This window comes from Hippopotamus amphibius, chromosome 10 (assembly GCF_030028045.1).
Source record: "Hippopotamus amphibius kiboko isolate mHipAmp2 chromosome 10, mHipAmp2.hap2, whole genome shotgun sequence".
Taxonomy (NCBI): Eukaryota; Metazoa; Chordata; class Mammalia; order Artiodactyla; family Hippopotamidae; genus Hippopotamus; species Hippopotamus amphibius.
This window is the reverse complement of record NC_080195.1, coordinates 14,048,887-14,071,987: the sequence shown is the minus strand read 5'-3', so window position 1 is coordinate 14,071,987 and position 23,101 is coordinate 14,048,887. Positions and strand designations below refer to the sequence as shown.

The 23,101-nt window shown below is 39.8% G+C and overlaps 2 protein-coding genes across 6 annotated transcripts in view; both read right to left on the bottom strand.

Moving 5' to 3' along the window:
* KLKB1 (kallikrein B1) overlaps positions 1–4,474 on the bottom strand; it is a 26,327-nt gene extending 21,853 nt beyond the window's left edge. The window contains exon 1 of one of the 3 annotated variants that reach the window (XM_057697501.1): positions 4,406–4,474. In XM_057697501.1, the coding sequence (XP_057553484.1) occupies positions 4,406–4,413 (8 nt within the window). In that variant the 5' untranslated portion in view covers positions 4,414–4,474. Of the gene's footprint in view, positions 1–1,781; positions 1,895–4,097; positions 4,235–4,405 lie in introns of those variants that run through there. The other 2 variants (XM_057697503.1, XM_057697502.1) reach the window with 2 other exon arrangements.
* Positions 4,440–23,101, bottom strand: LOC130830328 (cytochrome P450 4V2). Of its 3 annotated transcripts, XM_057697516.1 has the most exons (12): positions 22,979–23,101; positions 22,574–22,682; positions 17,512–17,624; positions 17,037–17,122; positions 16,033–16,223; positions 15,540–15,609; positions 13,929–14,055; positions 11,752–11,937; positions 8,635–8,737; positions 7,693–7,827; positions 7,420–7,599; positions 4,440–4,612 (listed from the first exon to the last, which is right to left on the bottom strand). In XM_057697516.1, the coding sequence occupies exons 2-12, from the start codon at positions 22,680–22,682 to the stop codon at positions 4,440–4,442; spliced, it is 1,473 nt and encodes a 490-aa protein (XP_057553499.1). In that variant the 5' UTR covers positions 22,979–23,101. The 3 variants fall into 3 exon arrangements, with proteins under 3 accessions (XP_057553499.1, XP_057553498.1, XP_057553500.1); XM_057697515.1 differs by lacking the exon at positions 22,979–23,101 and having other exon boundaries at positions 22,574–22,900; XM_057697517.1 differs by lacking the exons at positions 22,574–22,682; positions 22,979–23,101 and adding an exon at positions 20,411–21,835.

Below are 23,101 nucleotides of genomic sequence, written 5' to 3'. Positions count from 1 at the left end.
GGGGTCATAATAAATCTTATCTAACTAGACTTTTCCACTATAATGACCGGGATACACAACTGAATAAGGGGTGGGGATGGATAGAACATCCTGGAAGGCCTGAGGAGCCTTTTGGAAAATGGTATCCATGCCTTCCTATATCCTGGTGAAGGAATCTTGTAACACTGAAGTTTTAAGGATGGAAGGGAATTCGTCAGTGTTTAGGTCTTCCTCCCATCCAGTTCAGGAAATAAGACATAGCAGGGGTTGAAAACCACCGTTCACAGACCAAATTGGGTCCGGTGCCTGTTTTTGTAAATAAAGTTTCATTGGAACAGTCATGCTCATTCATTTCTGTATTACCCACGTTTGCTTTCACCCTGCAGATTTAAGTAGTTGTGACAGAAACAGTACGGCCTGCGAAGCTGAGAAGATTTACTATCCGCCCCTTTTCAGATAAATGAGCACTCCTAGCATAGAGTTTAGACTTCTCTGTCAAGACACCTAGGCCTGAAACATATTAGTTTTCCTAGAAGACTGTTCCTGTTCAGGGAATTCAATTTTATTTTTAAGAAAAATTCTCCCTATATATTGAAATATACCTCCTTGCCACTTCTATCCATCATTCCTAGATTGACCAACTAGATCCATACGAAATGATTTATTCTCTTTTTTGTGCTTTTAAAAATATTTAAAGACTGTAACCTCTAGCCCACTAAATGTCCTTTGTTTTCTAACTATTCTTCAAAAATGCATTACATCTTTCTGGCTAGTAAATTAGATTTTTAGGGAGTTAGTTCTTAAATAAATATTTAATGCATGTTACTGCAATGCAGAACTGTGTTTATTAGAAATGTAGGATAATGTTGCCAATAAAATATTTTCTGGCTGTAATGAAGTAGCATATTTCAAATATTCAAGCTGTACCACCATTTAAATTCAGGGTATCAACTGGTACAGCAGCAAACAACAAAAGGGAATCCTCTGGCTTGTGCAATATTAAAGAATTGAAATTGGGGATTTCATTTGCTACTGGCCTCATCAGGAAATAAAGGTGACTGGGAAAAAAACTACCTTGTCTCCAAATCACAGCAGAAATCCTCAGAAGTTGTTTCCCAAAGGTGCGATTACCAATTTTAACCTATTTAAATATACTTCTGTATTTCTTTTGAGTTTTTCTTACAGTGGAATATATGTTCTCAAAATACAATAAAATTAAAATTTCTTTGTGGATTCAGAAGAACCAAATCAGAATGAAGTTGAAAAAAGGCAGTAGTAGTCAGAGTTCTGAAATGTCTTCCAAGATTTCCCACTCTGATCCCAGAAACTGAAGATGGGATACCCTCTCTGTCCATGATCACATTACGTTACATGTTGCACGACAAAAGCAATTCTGCTGCAGATGTAATTAAGATCACTAAATAGCCAACTTTAAGCTAATCAAATGGGGCTTATCTGGGTATGCCTAATCTCATTGCAAGAGCCCTTTAAAACCAGTTTTCTTCTGCTGTTAGCATAAGAGAAGTCCCAAAGATTCAAAGTGTGAGAGCAATTGAGCAGGAGGGAAGCTCTCCTTTGCTGCCTCTGGAACCACATACTATAGAGGGTGTGGTTTGGGGAAGCAAAAGGATGAGGAGAACAGAAGGCGGGGGAACCCTAGGATAATTTCAACAATAAAGTGCTGTTTCTAGAAAAAGGGGGTCTATAGGCAGAGTAAACAAAGTTAAATGTATCTATCAGCATCTCATTAGATGCTGGAAATAAATACATTTGATCCAGATACATTCCAGGGTAAAACTGACCTTTTTGTGACCAGTATCTCTCTGTGAGACAGGTCAGTTGGTTGAAAACTGACATTCTTTTGCTGTCTGTGACAAGAAATAGAGCATCAATTCAATAGCCCACCACCTGGAGAGGTTTTCAGGCTGTAAATCCCTGGGACCCAATGATGCTTATGGTTTTTGCTGATTCCCAGGTAGTAAAAGAGATTTTACTGTTTGCTATCAGCTAAGCAAAACATTCTGGTATTTCTACTTCTCCTCTACTTTACTCTTCAGAATATGGGAAACTCAAAATCAGTCTATGATAACCACGTAAGGATCATTTTGTTAGAAAGCCTAACGCTAATGACATCGACTCAAAAGTGCTTTTGCTTTAATTAGGGGTACATTATGAGTCAGTCATCCACTAACCTACCCTTTAAACTTATCCATATTTCAAACTGACATCAATCCTTAGAATAAAATGTAGCAGCCATGTTTAAAATGTAATTAATTTTTCTTGAGATACCTCTTGGGTAGAAGTAAGACAGGTAATGGGGATATAAATGGATATCTGATCATCCTTTTATTTTAAAAAATCAGCACCTGCATTTCCATACTACAGAAGATGACATCATTTCTCAATTCCAACTCTGACACGGTTTTGGAGAATTTCCAATTAAAATACAAATAACAAATCACTCTGGGGCTAAATGAAGATTTTAGGCCAAAAGGTAACATGTAGCAATATTTTACTTTACATTTAATTTCACATCTAATGTAGGGTCACTTAAAAGAAACAAACAAACACAAAGGTTTAAATGAAAGTGCATAAAATTGAGAAAGAAGACCGATTTCCACAAACAAAACTCCAATTATCCAAGGTCACTTGGGAACAAGATTTCCTAATATATCCACTTTCTAGATAAGAAAGTTAACCATAGGATGGGAATCTTGTATCCCCACTTGTATCATACATGTTCTTGGCTTTTGCTGATCAGCTTAGGGGCTGGGTGGTCTACACGGGGTCTCTGGGATATTAAAGTGGGTAAAGCTGCTGACACTGCCCTCAGTGCCGCGGCCTATGGTGCTTCCCGAGTGGCTTTGGTTTGTAAACTCTTTTATATCCATTGAAGAATACATCTCCCATCCTCTTAATCTGTTGTTTCTATCAGCTATGGCCTTGGAAAAATTGAAGAAACAATTTTATTAAACTTACTTATTAAAAGATTTAAAGTCACTGAGAGAGGGACTAGGGATGTTGTCTATGGCATTAAAATTCAGGGAATGGGTGTCAGTTATCAGCTTGGCAGGTATGTTCTGGAAGATTGAATTTACTGGAAGTCTAACCCTAAACTAAGCGAGACATGACTGTGTCACTTCATGCAGATGAATAGCTTCTCTTTTCCTGTAACCATGGAAGAATTCTAGAAGAACTATGCCAAAATCAGAGGCAGAACATCTGTGTTCTAATGACATATCTAGACATGAGTTCCATAAAGCAAGCGCATATTGTACAAGTGTCGTCGTACTGGGAGTGGAGAGATTTAGAGTAAAGACCTCTATTGCCAGCCTTACCACCCACTAGTGGCCTAAATTCGGGAAGAAACTTACCTTTCCATGGATCTCATTCCCTTCTAATAAAAGGGAGTACAGTCATCCCTCTGTATCCGCAAGAGATTAGTTTCAGGACCCCCCCCAGACACCAATCCACGGATGCTTAAGTCCCGTATATTAAATGGTGTAGTACTGGCATATAGCTACACACATCCAACTGTATACTTTAAATCATCTCTAGATTACTTATACTACCTAATACAATGCAAATGCTATGTAAACAAGTTTTAATACAATGTAAATGCTAGGTAAATAGTTTTCCTTTTTTGGATTTTTTTTTCAAATATTTTCCATCAGTAGTTGGTTGAATCCATGGGTTCAGAATCCATGGATAGGGAAGACCTGATTGCATAACTAAATAAGTTCTAAGGTCCTTCGAGCTCCAGAAGTCATTAATGAACTCCCTGAGGCACTGTGAGGGACTGGAGATTACCAAGAGGAATGTCTTCCAATAATACATGATATAGAAAGGTAATTGTGATGCTCTGAGGAGTGAAAGGAAGGCTATACGTACACAGTCCAAGGGGAAATAGGAACAGAACCTATAAGTCAACTTATAAATGATCTGCTGTAGATGATTAACTCTGAAAAGTATCATAATGAGTATTCTTCTCATAACTGATGCCACTGATATAATTCTTGCAACCTAAGCTCCTTGTATCTAAGTACTTAATTATTCACCCTTTTCAAATAAATGTGTAGATATACATGCATATATATGTTCCTGAGTGTAAGGAATACCTTAAAAATATTCTGGAACTTTAATTAAGTTATATCCTTTGAGTCTGTTGACTGAAATTGAATTGGCCTGTGGATCCCTCTGTTGAGAAGCTGTTACATGTTTACTTGGGTACAGTCATCACTTAACTCTACTTTTGGGATCAAGACCAAGGGTCAGAGCTATGATGGTGATGAAGATATGAAGACTCTCACTTCGGTAGACTTGACCCCAAGGTAAGTGGAAACAGGAAAAAAAAATAGATTTAGTATTCTTATATTAAATTCATGATCTACGAATTGTAAATGCAAAGTTTCCTTTAAAGAAAGACCTTTCCATGGTAAGAGCACAGCCCAGTAGTATAGTTAGGATCCAACTGTGTTTCTCCTCTTCAGCTTGATCCAGATGCCATTACTTGGACGAAGAATCAGCTCTCCTGCCAGACCAAGTTCTTCTCTTTTTTGGTCGGATTCTATCCAAAAATGCCTCAGGATGCAGGAAAGAATGGTCTTTTCTTCCATTATGGCAAACTTCTGACCTTCAAATTAACGTAAATACCACCACTTTAATGACAGATATACCTCAAATGTGAGAAATCACAAATCCAATTAGAGGAAGCAAGCAATTTTATATTTTCGCAATGGGCCCTGGGAGAACCAGAATCACTTGGGATGCTTGTAAAACATGCAGTGCTCTCCCTGCTCCCACCCAGTGCACCTGAACAGCGGAGGTGGGTCAGGTACTTGTAGTTTAGCAAAACCTCAGATGAATACTGGGCTCATTTAAGCATGAGAATCACAACTCTAAATTGATTTCTTATTTGGGCCTTTAATTTAAATTTAATTTACTCTAGAGTCACCAAATAAGCTTCAGATTCATCCATTTAAATCTGGACTTACACAACCCTCAGAATGGGAGAAAATACTTGCCAACGAAGCAATGGACAAAGGATTAATCTCCAAAATATACAAGCAGCTCATGCAACTTAACACCCAAAAAGCAAATAACCCAATCCACAAATGGGCAGAAGACCTAAATAGACATTTCTCCAAAGAAGACATACAGATGGCCAACACACACATGAAAAGATGCTCAACATCACTAATCATCAGAGAAATACAAGTCAAAGCCACAATGAGGTATCACCTCACACCGGTCAGGATGGCCATCATCAAAAAATCTAGAAATAACAAATGTTGGAGAGGGTGTGGAGAAAAGGGAACTCTCCTGCACTGTTGGTGGGACTGTAAGTTGGTACAGCCACTATGGAAAACAGTTTGGAGGTTCCTTAAAAAACTAAAAATAGAACTACCATATGATCCAGTAATCCCACTACTGGGCATATACCCAGAGAAAACCATAATCCAAAAAGAAACATGGACCATAATGTGTATTGCAGCACTATTTACAATAGCCAGGACATGGAAGCAACCTAAATGCCCAACAACAAAGGAATGGATAAAGAAGATGTGGCATATATATATACAATGGAATATTACTCAGCTACAAAAAGGAATGAAATGGAGCTATATGTAATGAGGTGGATAGACCCAGAGTCTGTCATATAGAGTGAAGTAAGTCAGAAAGAGAAAGACAAATATTGTATGCTAACTCACATATACGGAATCTAAAACAAAAAACAAAAAAATGGTACTGATGAACCCAGTGACAAGACAAGAATAACGAGGCAGATGCAAAGAATGGACTGGAGGACACGAGGTTGGGGGGACGGGGGGGCGAAGGGGAAGCTGGGACGAAGTGAGAAAGTAGCATAGACATATATATACTGCCAACTGTAAAATAGATAGCCAGTGGAAGTTGCTGTATAACAAAGGGAGATCAACTCGATGATGGGTGATGCCTTAGAGGGCCAGGATGGGGAGGGTGGGGAGGAGCCGCGGGAGGGAGGGAATATGGGGATATACGTATAAATACAGCTGATTCACTTTGGTATACCTCAAAAACTGGTACAGGAGTGTAAAGCAATTATATTCCAATAAAGAGCTTAAAAAAAAAAAAACATGGCCTTACAAATGTCCGCATTTATGTAAATGATAAAATGCTAGAGATTATAAAGCCAAAAGTGTTTATGGTGCATGGTGATGTGCATCACTTTGTTTAAGCACTTCAGCTGACCTTTTGGTAAGCATTTTGTGTTTTGGTCTTGCAAAATGCAGTTCTTATAAGCAACAAACACAGAAATGAAATATAACTGTTATAAATGTTTTCTACCATATGAAGTATATTCTATTTTAATCCAAAAGCTACAACATTTTCAAACTCTACCACGTAACTAATTATGCTTTATGTTATGGGCTAAATAGTGTTGTGCAAATTCATAGGTTGAAGTCCTAACCCTCAGTAGCTCAGGATGTGACTGTATTTGGAGACAGGACCTTTAAATAGGTAATTACATTACAATGGGGTCAGATGGATGATCCTAATCCAATCTGACTGGAGTCCCTACAAAAAGGAGAGATTAGGACACAGACACACACAGGAAAGAGCATGTAGGGATACAGAGAGAAGACCACCATTCAATCCTGTTGACACGTTGATCTTGGACGTCAAGCCTCCAGAATTGGGAGAAAATAAATTCCTGTAGTTTAAGCCACTCAGAGTGGGGAACTTTGTTTCGGCTGCCCTAGCAAACTAATACACTTTAGGACAGTCATATTTTAAAACAATAATGTATAGTAAATTCAGGGGAGAGGAAGCCAGTTTTTTAAAAGACTCTTGACTACGGGACACTACATCTCAAGAAAGTTTTGTAAGAAATGCACTACTCTGCAGGCCTGAAAGGTCAAACCAGTTCTGAGGTGCCCTTCTTGCATAAAGTACATAATCAGTCTAACCATGAGACAAACCTAAACTGAGGAACATTCTACAAAATAACAGACCAGCACTTATCAAAAGTGTCAAGGTCACGGAAAACAAGGAGAGACTGAAAATTGGAGGCGATTGTCATCCTTGGAGGAGATTTAAAAAAAATGGATGGGGTCCTGGAACAGAAAAGGACGTTAGTGGAGAAACTGATGAAATCTGAATAATGCCTGGTTTGGGGTTTAGTTAATAGTATTGCACCAATGTTAATGATCTGGTTTTGATAATTATACTGTGATTATGTAAAATACTAGCATTAGGGGAGGGTGGGTGAAGGGCATACGATAATTATACTGTGATTATGTAAAATACTAGCATTAGGGGAGGGTGGGTGAAGGGCATATGGGAACTCTGTACTGTGTTTGCAAGTTTTCTTTGATTCCAAAATTATTTCAAAATAAAAGTTTAAAAAATTAAAAAAAAAACAAAACCAAAAAAAAACCAGTTCTGAGGGATACAAACCTATACAGTTTCGGGGTCCAGCAGAGAAGGGCACGTATGCATACGAATGACGTCCTTTTGAATTCTCAGGAAAGAAACGTTCTGGCTCGAATTCCTCAGGATTGGGGAAGTACCTTGGATCTCTATGCAGTGCATAGGGCACGATGATTACTTGAGAGCCTTTCACAATTTTGTAACCCGCTGTCAAGAAGCAGTCAATAGGCCATGAGGATTGAGCAAGACAGACAGTAAAATAATCCACTCTCCCTGCTCTTCAAATTACAGAATTCTTACCAACTTCACAGTCTTCATTAAGATTACGGGCAAAGAAAGGAACAGAAGGGAAAAGGCGGAGGCTCTCCTTAATAACGCATTCCAGATATTTAAGTTTCTTCAGGTCTTCTAAGGTAGCAGGATGATCAGACTTCCCTGGTTTTGAGTAAATGCATAAGATAACAAAGAAAAAATTATTTGAGTCTGGGGGATGGGACATTGAAAAAGAATACACTCATCAAAACATTGACTGCTAAGTACCTCCAGCTAAAGTAGAATTTCTAATATTTTCCATAATCAAAATCAAATGAGATATGTTCAGTAAAAGGAACCAGATACTAATGGTCACATATTGTGGGATTCCACTTATAGGAAGTATTCAGAGCAGGTGGTAAATCCATAGAGACAGATAGTAAATTAGCCAGGGGCTAGGGGAAGAGAGGAGAGTGCTGATTAATGGGACGGGGTTTCCTTCTGGGGTGCTGGAACTCCAGTGACATCACTGCTGGCACCAGCCTAGGACAGCTTCCCTGCAGATTGCTGGTTGCGGAATAGAAATGTATGCCCGATCGGCTTAACGCATGTTTTCTCTCATTTGTGGCCAGCTACAATGCTGTATGAAACAGTTTTCCTTGACCCCATGACTCAATGCTTTATGCACATAGGTCTGCTTCATCCATTAAGCAGAGAGATGCTTGAGGACAGTAACATTTATCTGTGCATCCCCAGCATCTAGCCCAGTGCAGTCACATGCCAGGCAATTAGCAAATGCCTGTATTCTGCACGTGATGAATAAAGCCCTGCTAAGAAGACTGGTACTGGACGGGATCTCGTATGGGAGCCTTCCTTCTTATTGCCGCATTTTTAGAACAGGTCTTACTGCATGTCCTTCATGAGCAAGAACAACTCTTGCTTCGGTGGATGTGGTACCCACAGTGTAACTAATGAAGGGACCAAACATACCAAACACTTCCTCCAGTTCATTGTCCACTTTCTGCTGGATTTCTGGGTATGATCCCAATAGATATAAGGACCAGTTTATTGCAGCTGTGGTCGTATCGTGGCCCTACAAATGTAAGGAAAAAATAACTTAGTGGAGTCATATTGCGAAGATTAGAAGAGAGAGCTCTATTTTGAATTGTTTGGATTTGACAGCGCACTGTGACTCCAAGCAGAATAAATTAATTGGGTACAGTATTTCAAAGGGGAGGTTCATGCTTAGACATTTCAGCATAAACAGAGGTGCATATATGGTGAGAAGGGGCTGTGCTGTGCTGATAAGGGGGCTTCCAAGAGAACTAGGTGCTCTAGGCTGTTTTTAAGGGGAAAAGGTCTGACTTTTATGAGCCAGTTTACAGGATCTGTACTCCTCCACCATCTAGCATTTGTAAAGTAGGCTTTACCTGTCAACCCTGGATACCACAGAATCTATGTATGGTTCTAAGTAACATCCTGCACGTCAAGAAGTTGATAAATACTTGCTGAGCTTTAGGCAAAATACTAAGTATACTCTGCAGAAACTAATTCAATTATTCTTCAGGAAAACTGTGAAATACTTGATATAGCTATTTACATTTTAGAGATTAAAAACAGACCAAGAATTGTTTTTTACATGAGTTCTTCAGAAAAAAATATTTGTTTGAAAAATCACTAATAATATTATAGCTCTATGAATAAGACTTTTAGGGGAACTAAAGAGAAAAATTATTTCCTCTATGCAAGTTCTAACTTTTCCATTTTCCCTATGCAACACAGGTGATGGTTATAATTTTTCTTTCCCTGGGCAGAAATCTCCAAAGCACTTGCTTCGTAAAACAGCTTCTCTGTTGAATTGTTTGAGGTTTATTCTGCAATTTTATAAAATATGTATTTTCCAAATCTCTGACATTGGGGTCATTGCCTCTTCTCAGGCTTGCTGTTTCTTCACAGAAACTACCCTGAATTCCGGACAAGATCTGACTCATTTCACTCAGTTGTTTATGAAAGTCACAGAAGGAAGTGCTCTTGCTAAATAATTCTTAATAACATCTCTTGAATTTATAAGTGGAAGCCTGATCTGAACACGTAAGCGAAGTCTGCTGAACTTCCTGTTTCCATTTGCCAGCTACCCGAAGACGTCGGGGTGAAACAAAGCATGAAGCACACAGTTTACAGAAGCAGGCTGGTGGGACAGGGCCGGGGCAGAAACCTTAGCGTCCAGCGGCCAGCACCTGGGGCAGGAAAGGCATGGTCGTGATAACCTGCATCCGCCTTATGGAGGAGGTCACGATATTATAGTCACACGAGGTGTGCCTCCTATTTGATGCGAAGAAGAAAACACTTAGAAATTCAGTGTTAGAGCCAGAAGAAGGAAATCATTAGTCCAGTTGTTTTCATGAACGTGAGCGGTTTTCGGTGGGAGAAGGATGTATGTGTGCACGTGCACATGTGTGTATGAGAGTGTATGCACGTGGGCGTGTATGTGTGTGCGTGTGTGCCTGGGTGGAGATGTGAGACAGTCTCTCCACTTCGACATCAAATGATAACAGCCAGTATCCACTACACACTTCTGGTGTGCCAGGCACAATTCTCCGTGCACTTTCAAAAATCACTCACCTAACCCTCACAACTCTCCTGCGAGGCCTGTGCTTGACGATGAGGACACCGAAGCCTAGAAAGGCTCCATGAGGCACCTGAGGTCCCACCTCCAGTACAGGTTAGAGGTGGGATTTGGCCCCAGAGCCCCCGAGCTTAACACTGCTCCCCGTTTTAGCTAATTTAGATGTCCATTTTCTGCATAACATTTCTTTTCAATGAAGTGCTCTGCTTGAAAAAGAAGTTACAAACTCCTGATCTAATCCTCTATTTTATACACAGGGAAGCTGTGACAGAGCTCTGGGGTGATGGACACCATCGCATAAGGCCAGTCAGCATGGAGCCAAAATAAGAACTCGGGTCTAGGGCCCTTTGACACAGCTCGCTTTCCTACACTGCACCCCCAGGAGAATGCGCGCTCCAGCACTGTACCCACATGTACACGGCACCCACATGTACACTGTACCCAGATGCCTGCAGGCAGGGCAGCTCACACCACCATGGCTGGCGTGTGCTGAGCCTTCTAAAACCACCCATGGACAAAGTGAGAGAATAGCCTTGACATATACACACTACCAAATGTAAAACAGATGGCTAGTGGGAAGCTGGGGCATAGCACAGGGAGATCAGCTCAGTGCTTTATGATGACCTAGAGGGGTGGGATAGGGAGGGTGGGAGGGAGACTCAGGAAGGAGGGGATACGGGGATATATGTATACATACAGCTGATTCACTTTGTTGTGCAGCAGGAACTAACACAACATTGTGAAGCAATTATTACAATAAAGATATATTAAAAAAAAAAAAGCAAAGCAAAAGTAAAAACAAACAAAAAAAAACTACCCATGCCCTTCACTTTCCTCCACTTACTATTACCACATGGCACTTTTTCAAACTATTTCTTCCTCTTTATTTGGCAATCCTCACACTGAGAGATTCACTCTTTGTAATATTTACTAATGCTAGAATTACCTTTTGTAAAAACTGCATCTTTCTTTTCACTATTTGAAAGCCAGAAATCCCTTTAGAATCACAAACTAGTTGAATTCTCTATCGGAGGGCTCTTGCCACCTTCTTTAGTTTGGGCAGCTCATAGTAGAAGCTAAGTGCTCGTTTGCTAGAACTTCAAAAAGGAGGTGGTGAAAAGACAGAATTGTGGGTTTCAGAGATTTTTAAATAGCATGAGGTAATATAGGGAACTGAGAGCGATTTCTGGCTGCTTTTTGGCTTGGAAAAATCCAATGGGTTTTAGGTTTGCCTGAGAAAGCAATGTGTCTAGTGCAGTACTCACCGTGAGTCAAAGGCTTTTTCTGAAGAAGAAAGCTGATCTGGTACTTAATAAGGTTTTTACATTGTGTAATTTCTACTTATAATGTAGCGATTCATCCTCAGTTATATGAAGCTGCTTTAAAACTTGAACAAACTTTAAAAAATAATGCTAAAGATTTTAGACAATAACTGCAATTTGTTTAATGATACCCGAAAATAATGTGACCAGATAAAATACCTCAAACATAAAGGTGTCAACTTCTTCTCGAATGTCTTCATGACTCAGCTGGTTCCCTTGGTCATCAGTCACATTTAAAAGCAAGTCAAGAAAAGCCCTGTATTTTTTTTTGGTTGGAAGAAAGTCCCCGTCATTACTTCTACCTTCTTCACGTCTCTTCATTTCATTGGCCCGTTCAGTGATGACCTGCGATTTAAATAACCATATGCTCTTGTTTGGATATTGATGCGGCCACGTAACACACGTTCTTATGAAAATGTATTAGCTTCTCTCGTGGATTTTTTTCTAAACCTTTCCTGTTCTAACTCCACAATAACTTAGGCTTCTTGTGGAACATGTAGCAAAGCTTCCTGTTCACATTTCAGGGCATTATTTGATAAGACTTTAAAAAACAAACTTAATGTCAGACAAATTCAGAATATTCAAGGGCTATTTCTGCCATCTTTCCAACACGGGAATACCGTTAGTAGTCACCTAAGTGGTGCCCTAGAGATTTCAATGAGCTAATGAGAAAAAGTGTAGGTGCTGGAGAGAATACAATCATCATATAATAGACTCATTACGGATCACTCTCATTGCAGGCTGGATTGGAGAAGCAGCAGCAGGTTGATCAGTCAATTCACCTGCATGCTTGCTTTCCTGAGGCCGAGATTTCTCTTTCTTCAAGTATCAGTGTGGCTGACTCCCTCCCTCCTCTTAAGGTCCTGGCCCCTTCTCACACAATCAGAAAGCCCTTCCCAGATCATTGCCAACCTGGTCCCTAGCACACTATCTTCCTCACCCTACTTTATTTTTTTTCCATTTCACTCACCACCTGACGTTATATTATACGTGCTGTATAATGTAATGCCCGACTCGAAGGTACCATCCGTGTGGCAGTAAATTTGTTCACTGATATAATTCCAACCCTTAGAACACTGCCTGGCATTTGAAGGGCATTCGTTAGATCTTTTTTGAAAGAATAAAAGAATTAAAGCCCGTAAGCTTAATTTGGTTGTACATTTCGATTTTCTTCTCCTGTCAAGCAATTGACCAAACTTGCTACTAAATGGTTTGAATGAATAGATCATACGTTCTTTGAGAACAAAGCACTGTATCTCCTTTCATTCTTGGGGGAACCCTAGTGCCTGGCAGTCAGTATGCAATTTTCAATAGTTATTACATGAAGAGCATTGTCCATCCGATTTGGACTTCATTCATTATTGATATTGATAGCAATGCATGTAACTTGAGGGAAAATTTAATTGTAGTTATAAAATACAAACTGTTGGTCATTATCCTACTGCCCCGTAATGGAGATTACTTTGTTGTCCATTGTGGCCACACCATCTCAGTCCAACACCTCATTCATCCACCATCTACTGACTCAGTAACCACATGATCTGTTGGTGACAGGCTGTACCTCACTGTAAGGAAGCAATGCCAATATAATTCAAGCCCAGATTTACAGTAAAGAGAGAATATATTTAAACGGGCACTTTTATCAGTGCATTGAAATCATAATTTGATGTATATTTTCACTTAAATATTGCTTTGTCAAAAGCACATGTTTCACATAAGACTGACATCTTATATCTGAAACAATATCACTATCTCCTTGCTATTTTTGAACTGGAGGTAAAATAGTGATATCTAGTTAATTTTAATCTTTTCCAAGTTGAGATATTGCTATAAATGCCCTTTGCCTTTGAAAACTATTGCCTAATCCATACATTTTCCAGAAGGCTCTCATAACATGGATCCTTTTCTCTTTATTCATGCCACATAGTTCCCTGGGTGTTAATAAATATTTATAGTTCATATCACATTTTGTAATTTTTTTTAATAGACAAACTCCTCTACTAGACTAACCTCTTTTAGGGTAGGAAACATACATGTCTTACTCATTACTGTGTTTCTAACACTTGGTACAGTGTTTGACACCTAACAAGTGCTTAATTAATATTTGCTGAACACATAATTAAAATGTAATCATGCTGTCTACTTTTTTCCATTATTATTCAACTTCTATTTCAGGAGACACAGGCTCCAGGGTATGTTAACACAACAAAAAATCTTGGGCTTATAAAAGAACTGGAAATGGAGAGTGGTGAGGGCTTCAGAACACTGAGAATACACTTAATGGTAAATTTTATGTTGTGTATATTTTATCATGATTTAAAAACTCGTGGGCTTACATTGTTGGTAAAAGTATGTAGGATTTTTAGGCTCCTTTTGTGTTCCCGTCCATCTTTAAGCACAAAGAACAAAAGGTCAAGCCAGAGCCAGGGTGTCTTCATTCTTTGATGTACCGAATCACTCATCCTATAAACAGGATAAAGAAACATCAGCTAATACACTGAAAATGTGTGTTTCTTGAGCACCTAATTGATGCCCGGTCTCAGTGAGGGTAATATGTAGGGATGATAATGATGTATCTCAGAGGCTGCTAAGAGCCCCAGGCTTTACCCTCAAAAATAAAGGCATCGGTCATTACACATCTAGTGAAGCTTAAACGTTTAATGGGTTCTTCAGAGGAATGAAAAATCTGTTACGAAACATCCTCACTAGACGGCCATCTGATCTCTGCTGCTTTTCCTCTAGAGACAGTGCTCGACTTCCCCAGGCTGCCTGTGCCTCTTGTACCACAAGTTGATACGAAATCTGCCTCTTTTTAATGTCCACTCATTTGCTTGCTGACTCCTCTGGAGTGCCAGAAAATAACGGTTGCCCTCTTCCACGGAAAAGGAGATTTCATTCAATACCCATCTGTCACATGGCTGTCTTGAGCACCGCCCTCATCATTCCCAGTGAAAACACAGAAAGACCTCTACACGATCTCCTCCTTCATGACCAGCTTAGATGCCAATTCCTCAGAAAAGACCTTTTCTGGCCATTCAGTCTGTAGGACACATCCCTGTTTTCCTCTCATATCAACTTGATCTTTTCTTTCTAAGCAATTATTATAATTTATAAGTTTATATTCATTTGCTTCAATGCCTGTCTCCCCTGCTATTCTGTCTGTTTCATGTGCTCATATAAAATTAGTCAGTACCGTGTGTAGTGAATGGCAGATTATAGATACTCAATAAATAGTTATTAAGCTGAAGCGAAATGAGCACCGGACTTAAAGATAGGATACATTGAACGAAAGCCTGGCCCTGCCTCTTAATAACTGAATAATCACAAGCAATTTTAAAATTAAAGTTGATTATTTCAACTAAAAAATAATACACATTCAGTGCAGAAAATATAGGAGAGTGAATCACAACAAAAACAAAACACAGTAAGAAAGAGAAGCACGTGAACAAAATAATAACTGCAGCTAATATTTTGGTACAGTATCTTCTAGCTTTTTCTATGAACAATTTTTTATACCCAGTGGTTATCAAACTACCAAAAAAAGTCTTTCTTTTATCACTTAGCATCATAACGTAATCTCGCGATATATTAGAAAATAGTCATTTAAAATTACTGAATAATCTGGATGTGTCGTAATTTACATACCATTCCTCTACTGTTGAAAGATATGCTTAAATGATTAGGTTAGTTTCTAGTGTAATGTTCACTTTGAAATGATGAAACAACTACAGTACAGACAGAAAGTATCAGCAATAATTTTTTTAAGCCCTAATCAATAACAATTTTACTTTATTTTTTTGGCCATGCCAAGCAGCTTGTGGGACTTTGGTTCCCCGACCAGGCACTGAACCCAGGCCCTTGACAGTGAAAGCGTGGAGTCCTAACAACTGGACCACCAGGGAATTCCCAATAACAATTTTAGAAATAATTAGAAGGACTTCATTTACCTATAAACTGCGCGAACATACTCAGAATCATCATTACTTTGAGCACCAATGTTCTTCCCCATAGCTGTTTCTGTAAAATACAGTAAGATGCAAATATTCAGTTCATGCACATATCTTGGGTACAGTGGCAGACACTTGAAAAAAGACGTTATGTCCTGTTCTATTCTTATATATTGTAGAATTGTTCTTTTCCCTCTTCTCTTGTTTTTTTTCTGCTTCTCTTATTCCTAGTTCCTGCCCTTCCTTCCCTCTGACCTTCTGGTGGTGTTGGCTCTGTGACTGCTTGGTTCAAAGTCCTATGAATACTGCTGCTTCTCAGGTGGCTAATCTAGCAATAGGACCTTCCAGAAGAACCCAATATCCTTTCTAACCAGCCCCCCCCGCTCCCCACCCCCGCCCCCCGCCGGCCACACACACACCATGGACTGTTATTTTCTATTTGGGCCATTTTATCTTTACATCCTAACTTTAAAAGCAAATTAACAAGACTTACCACAGATTATATCTAAGGCACAAAGTGTGATGTAAAAAAAGCAGTTAAATGCTTCTTGGTTAACATGTTTTTCAAGCTTATTAACCAATATATTTGCTTGTTCATTCATGACATCTAAGAAATCTTCCAGAATTGTAAAATGGAAAGCGGGTGTTAACATTTTTCTCCTAGAGCGCCACTTGTTTCCAGTACTAGAAATACAATACATGGTTACAAAGAAAAAAGAAGCAACATCTGAAACAAATAAAATATAAATATAGCCAAGTCACCAAATTCTCCTGAAACAGCTACATCTACAGATTCTCAAATGCTTTGGTCTGAATGACAAAGCCTCATGCTGAGTTACAGAACGTGAATATTTTGGAAACTGTTCTATATTACTAACGCTTAAGAGTGTTCGTTAAAAATGGACATATTTAAGAATTTTTCTACATTTCTAAGTTCTGAGTTTCAAAAATTAGAATTTTTCTCCCCCTATCAATATCTTAGTCCTCAGATATCTTTGGACTCTACCATCTTTGAATTCTCCAAAGTCCCCACAAGAGTCCTGCCTTTCTCTTGCTGGGCCCCCTCTCAGAGGATGGAGTCCTGTTTCTGGGTGCCAACTCAAGAAGTGAGGTTACTGTGTTCGATATACTTCTCTGGGGGCGGCTGCCTTTTTCATTATATTTCATTATATTTTCAGGATTTCCCTGCTCCATACCAAATTGTACACTCTAAATATATGCAGTTTATTGTCTCTTAAAAAAAAAAAAGATATCCCTGCTCCATTTTTCTTAGAACATTAGTGATTATCATTTTTGAATACAGTGGCTGGAGATGACCATCCACCCTATCTACCAAGGTCCATTGTCAGCTGGACTTTTCCCTCCAGCACCTCCCTTAATTCCCCATAGCTCAGTCTTGCTATTGGAAGAATCCCTTGTGTCCACCCCTGTAACAACAAGTTACCCAAAGAAGTAACTGTTTCTACCAGACGGCTTCACAAGTTTCCACTGACATACCTTGTAAGAAGTCCTAGGCCAAGCCACGGTTCTAGGAACTTGTACATATAGGCTTTGTCAATGTGCTTTGAACTATTTAAAATTACCTTTAAAAGAGAATAAAAATATTTGAGGGCTATAGACATCAAAGTGATCTCAGTTACAAGAATACCTGGCTAGAACACGACCACTTTTTAAAGCAAGACTTCATAATTGTTATTTCTCTGCAATTCATTTTCATTCCTGGGCCTCAAAGAAATGCAGTTACAGTTTTGAACATATAACTGTCCTTCAGTCTTGAGGACTAAAGGGAGTTGAAAGAAAAGAAAATGTCCAAGATGATTCCTGGTTCCTGCCACAAACTAGGAACCAAACAGAGTCATCTCTTGAGGGGAGAGGGGAGAGGCAGCTGAATCCGGAGGATGACCACATCTAATGAGATTCCCACACCATCAAATAGACAGTGGAATACTGATCACATCTGCCACATACTCACCTCCACATTTTCTGCCTTATAAAGGACCAACAGAGGTACTGGCCCGAGCCAGAGTTTCAGTAATGGCAGGTGTCGGTGTTCTTCAGTGTACTGAATTAGCTGCTGAAAAAAATCTGGGAGAAAATATTTAATCTTAAATTCAATCAAGAGAAGAATTTTGTCTAATAAGGATACAGCACAGGGAACTCTACTCACTACTCTGTAATGACCTATATGGGGAAAGAATCTAAAACACTGTGGGTACATGTATACGTATAACTGACGCACTTTACCGTACACCTGAAACTAACACAACATTGTAAACCAACTCTACACCAATAAAAATGTTTTCAAAAGACAAGAATTTTGTAATAAGTTCCTAATTGTGTCTTTTGGTTTTTTGGGTTTTGTTTATATTTTTACTTTGGACAAGTCACTTAATATCTCCCAGAGAGATGTTGTTGTGGCTGTTGTTGTGGCTGTTGTTGTTTAGATTCCGCACAGAAGTGAGATCACACGATACTCGTCTTGCTTTATCTGACGTTTCATTTAGCATTATGCCCTCAAGGGTCACCCATGTTTTCACAAATGGCAATATTTCCTTCTGTTTTTATGACTGAATAATATTTCTGTGTGTGTGTGTGTGTGTGTGTGTGTGTGTGTGTGTGTGTGTACCACATTTTCTTTATCCATTCATGCAGTGATGGACACTTAGGTTGCTTCCACATCTTGGCTATTGTAAATAACACTGCAGTGAACATGGGGTGCATTTATCTTTTCAAGTTAATGTTTTCATTTTCCTGGTATACGTGCCCTGAAGAGAAATAGCAAGATCATACAGTAGTTTGATTTTTAATGTTTTAATGTTTTGAGAAATCTCCATACTGTTTTCCACAGTGGCTGCACCAATTTACATTTTCACCAGCAGTGCTCTAGGGTTCCCTTCTCACTTGCCAATACTTGTTATATCTCGTCTTTTTGATTATAACCATGTTAAAAAGTATGAGGTGAAATCTTATTGTGGTTTTGATTTGCATTTCCCTGCCAAGTAGTGATGTTGAGCATATTTTCATGTATGTGTATGTCTTTTTTAGGAAAATGTCTATTCAGGCCCTCTGCTTATTTTTAAAGGAAATTGTTCAGGGTTTTTTTGTTTGTTTGTTATTGCTATTGACTTGTATGAGTTCTTTATATATTTTGGGTATTAACCCCTTATTAGATATATGATTTGCAAATCATATATCCCATCTGGTAGGTTTCCTTTTCATTTTCTTAATGGTTTTCTTTGCTGGGCAGAAGCTTTTTAATTTGATGTAGTCTCAGTTGTTTACTGTTACTTTTGTTGCCTTTGCTTTTGGCATCAAATCCAAAAAATCAAGGAGCTGACTACTTGTATTCTATTAGGTATATGGCTTCAGGTCTTATACTTAAGTCTTTAATCAATTTTGAATTACTCATCATGCATGGTGTAAGATAGTGGTCGAGTTTTATTCTTTTGCATGTGTCTGTCCAGTTTTCCCAACACCATTTATTGAAGAGTCTGTCATTTCCCCATTATGTATTCTTGGATCCTTTGCGGTAAATTAATTGACCATCAACTGTTTATTTCTAGGCTTCCTATTACGTTCAATTGATCTATGTGTCTATGTTTCTGTGAATATCATACTGTTTTGATTGCTATGGCTTTGTAATATAGTTTGAAATGAGGAGGTATGATGCCTCCAGCTTTTTTTTTTTTTTTTTTTTTCCTCAAAATTGCTTTGGTTATTTGAGGTCATTTTTATCCCACACAAATTTTGGTACTATTCTATTTCTGTGGCAAATGTCATTGGAATTTTGATATGGATTGCACTGAATCTGAGAATTGCTTTGGAGAGCAGGGGCATTTTAACAATATTAATTCTTCCAATCCATGAACATGGACTATCTTTCCATTTATTTGTGTCTTATTCAATTTACTTCAGCAGTGTCTCACAGATTTCAGTGTACACCTTTTTCACTTCCTTGGTTAAATTTATTCCTAGGTATTTTATTTTTTTGATGCAATTGTAAATGGAAATGTTTTCTTAATTTCTCTTTCTGATAGCTCATTATTAGTGTATAGAAATACAACTGATTTTTATATATTGATTTTGTATCCTGCAACTTTACTGAAGTAGTTTATTAGTTCTAACAATTTTTTGCTGGAGTCTTTAGGGTTTTCTATAATATCATGTTATCTGCAAATAGTGACAGTTTTACTTCTTCCCTTCCAATTTTGGGGAGGGGGAAGGCTAGTTGAGAGGGTTCTCCTGGGCAATGGGAAGGCCTGACTGACAGCAATCCCCATCTCCCTGTGAGACTACTAATATGATGTTTGAGATTTCAACAGGGATGTTTTGACATGGGGATTTGGGCAAGGGGAAAAACCGGCATGGCATAAAACACCAAACTATTAAGCTTTTCAGCTCTTTTTCCATGTTGATAGATGTGCACGTGCTCAGTCCATCCCTGGTCCTCTTCCATCCTTAAGCTTCACCCACCCCTGAACTTCAGGGCAAGTTGTTCAAAGTGGGAGAAGGGCTAAGGCTGGGGATGTCCACTGCCTATAAAGCTAAATCAATAGTCTCGATTTTTTTAAGTGTTTGCACACTTTGGCACACCAAACCTAATAATAATAATCTTAAAACAATTAACATTCATTATGTCATATTTACTTGCTATGGCAGGTTATTATATGTCAGATCTAGTGCTAAGGGTTTCAGGTGTATTATGTCTTTTATGCCTCACCACAGTTAGATGGGCGCTATTATTACTGTCATTATACAATTGAGGAAGTTGTACACAGTTAAGAAACTTGCCCAATATATCACAGAGCTAGTAAATGGTGGAATCTGTCTTTGTACCCAAGGCAGTCAGACCCCAGAATGCGCCACCTTACCCATATTACCACACTGCTTCAAAATGTCTTCTGGTCAAGACAGCTGGTAACACTGCTGTGAAAAGAGCTGGGTTAATGCAACAGTGTCAAAATATCAGGCTTCGTGCTCATATGCTGCCTGCCTTGTTCTGGTCTGACAGAGGAGACAGGGAAATCTGAATCTGTGGTTCGAAGGTATCAGGTCCAATAGCAGGTAGCAGCTGAGGAAGACAGGTGCTGACACAGATGCAAAAGCAAGAGGTTAGAGTTCCAGGGGCTCATGGGAAAGCAACTGCAATACTCCTGGTGGAACTACCAAGGCCAGAATTTGGACAGTAGCCACAAAGTGAAAGGCACAGCCTCCTGTATAAGAGACAAATGCTGAACAGAGGGAATATTTCTCAGAACACTCTGATATCCCCAATCTTGCTGAGCTCAATGCTGAGCACAAAGTGGGGCTTCAATAAACGGCTCATTGACAGCTTTAAAGAAATGAGCCTAACCCCATTCTAGACAGTGATCTAGAAATCGCACGCATTAAATTTAATCCTTAAAATTACTCTGCAATATAGTTACATTTACAAGTAAATGGTAAACAAACAAGCAAAACCCCTCTAACTTAAAGAGTTGTAAACAACTTCTCAAAATCAAACTTGGTTGCAAAGCTGGAAACGGAGCAAAAGTTTGCCTGATGCCAAAATCCAGTACTTGTGTGGTGGATTAAAAAGTCCCTTTATAAAAGACAGTACACCATCATTCTCTTTGCTCAGAAAGTAATTTCAAAGAGAATTTTGTTAAATACTCCAGTCAGTTCACAGTTTGTTTTGAAACAGGTCTTACTCACTAGAGATTTCAATTCTTAGAAAAATTCCCAAAAAGAATATGATGAGACTCCTTAAGTGGGGATGGGAGGGTCTATATTTCTATATAACTATTTTTTAATCTATAAAGCCTCAGGATAGAAGAGGAGGTTAGCTCTGCTTTCAGTATTAGCCAAGATGATTTTACAAATATGGTTTTCTTATAAATAAGTGTGTTGTTGGATCACTTGTGACATTAGTCACATTGATGTTTGGCTGGTAAAAAGTTTACTTGGATTTCTTCTGCTCCAAAACACGTTCAATATTTTGGTAAACACTCTCCCATGTGGCCACATGGTATCCCTGTGAGGTTAAAATGACAGTATTATTTTGATTTGGGGAAACAGAAAAGAAATAATCCTTTACACATTGAAGTTAATGTTCAGCCTGTAAAACTACTAGTATTTACAATTAATCTGAAGGGGAATTGGGTTCTAGTCCTGGACTCATTTTAAAATACGTCATATTGAGCAAATCTTTTCAGCTCTAGGTATTTCAATTTATAGCCCCCTGAAAATAAAGTGCTAAAATCTAATTCACCCTCCCTAATGGAGGATTGCAAATCTCAGATACTTCTAAGACCTTTGTAACTTAAAGTGAGCTTTTTCCATCAACAAAATAATATGTCTATCTCTTAAAAACGATTTCAATTAAGAACAATTCACTCTTTAATAAATAAGACTTTTGAAACTTACTGTACGAATTTTCAAGCAGGCCTGGCCATCAGTTTTGTTATTAGGTAACCTCCTTAAAAGGGCTAAAAGAAGGAATCAAAGTTCCGGTGGTCTTGTGATATCCGGGTGGGGAAAACCTCAAGTGAATCACTAGTCCCTGGAGAGGGGAGAGGGGAGAAGGGAGAGGGGAGGGGAGAAGGGAGAGGGGAAAGGAGGAGGAGGAGGGAGAGGGAGAGAGATTTCTAAGTTCTAAGGGATTTGCCTTGTTCCAGGGAAGTGTTTGCCCTTAAGGCTTTAACAGCCGAGACAGAAGCAAAGACAGCAGTGTTCTGAGGTAGGAGGAGCTACCAGATGGGAAAAGAAGAAGCAAAAAAGCAGAAGGACAAAAGCTTAGAGATACTGCAATCTATGCTGTACACAAAGAAAAAGTTCGTTTAGAACGGAGGGCACTTAGCAATTTTGCCAGGTGTCACAGGGAAACTGGATAGACCTGGGATTCCATCCTCTAACGCGTGACAAATTCTTCTCTCTCCCAGAGGCAGCACGTCAGGCACTAGTGTCCAGGCTGTAAGAGGGCCGGTGGGGCGGCGCGGGCCGGGAGCCGCCAGCCCTCAGATGGGGACACAGCCGGTCTGGGCGCGGTCCCTTACCTCTCGCGTCCGGCTTCATATACAGCGCGTGTCCCAGGAAGGGGTAGGCGCCCTCCAAGGTCGGGATGGCACGCATCTGCTGCCATTTCCACGCGTAGCTGGCCACCATCTGCAGAAGGCGCAGGGTGAGGGTGGCGCCCGTCAGGGAGACCGCGCACAGCCCTCCCCAGAGCAGCAGCTTCTGCCCGAGGCTCAGCAGCCACAGCGCCAGCATCGCGCCCTGCACCGGGACTGAGACTGCGGGGACCGCGGGGCGGGGATGCTCGGGGCGGCCGGCGCGGTTCAGCCCCTGGAAGTCTAGTGCGCGGGCCGTGGAAGGAGCTCCGGCCTCGGGAAACGCGGGCGGGGCGCCGCAGGCTGCGGGGCAGTCGGGGAGCGCGAGGAGGTGGCGCCCGGCCCGCTCACCTCCCCCTCCAGCCCGGGGCGGGCACAGGCCGGGCCGCCCTGAGGCGGGGCCAGCCCGGCTTCTCAGGACAAGGTTGCAGCCTCCGAGGCTCCGCGACAGAGCCCCGCGGGGGCTGTCACGAG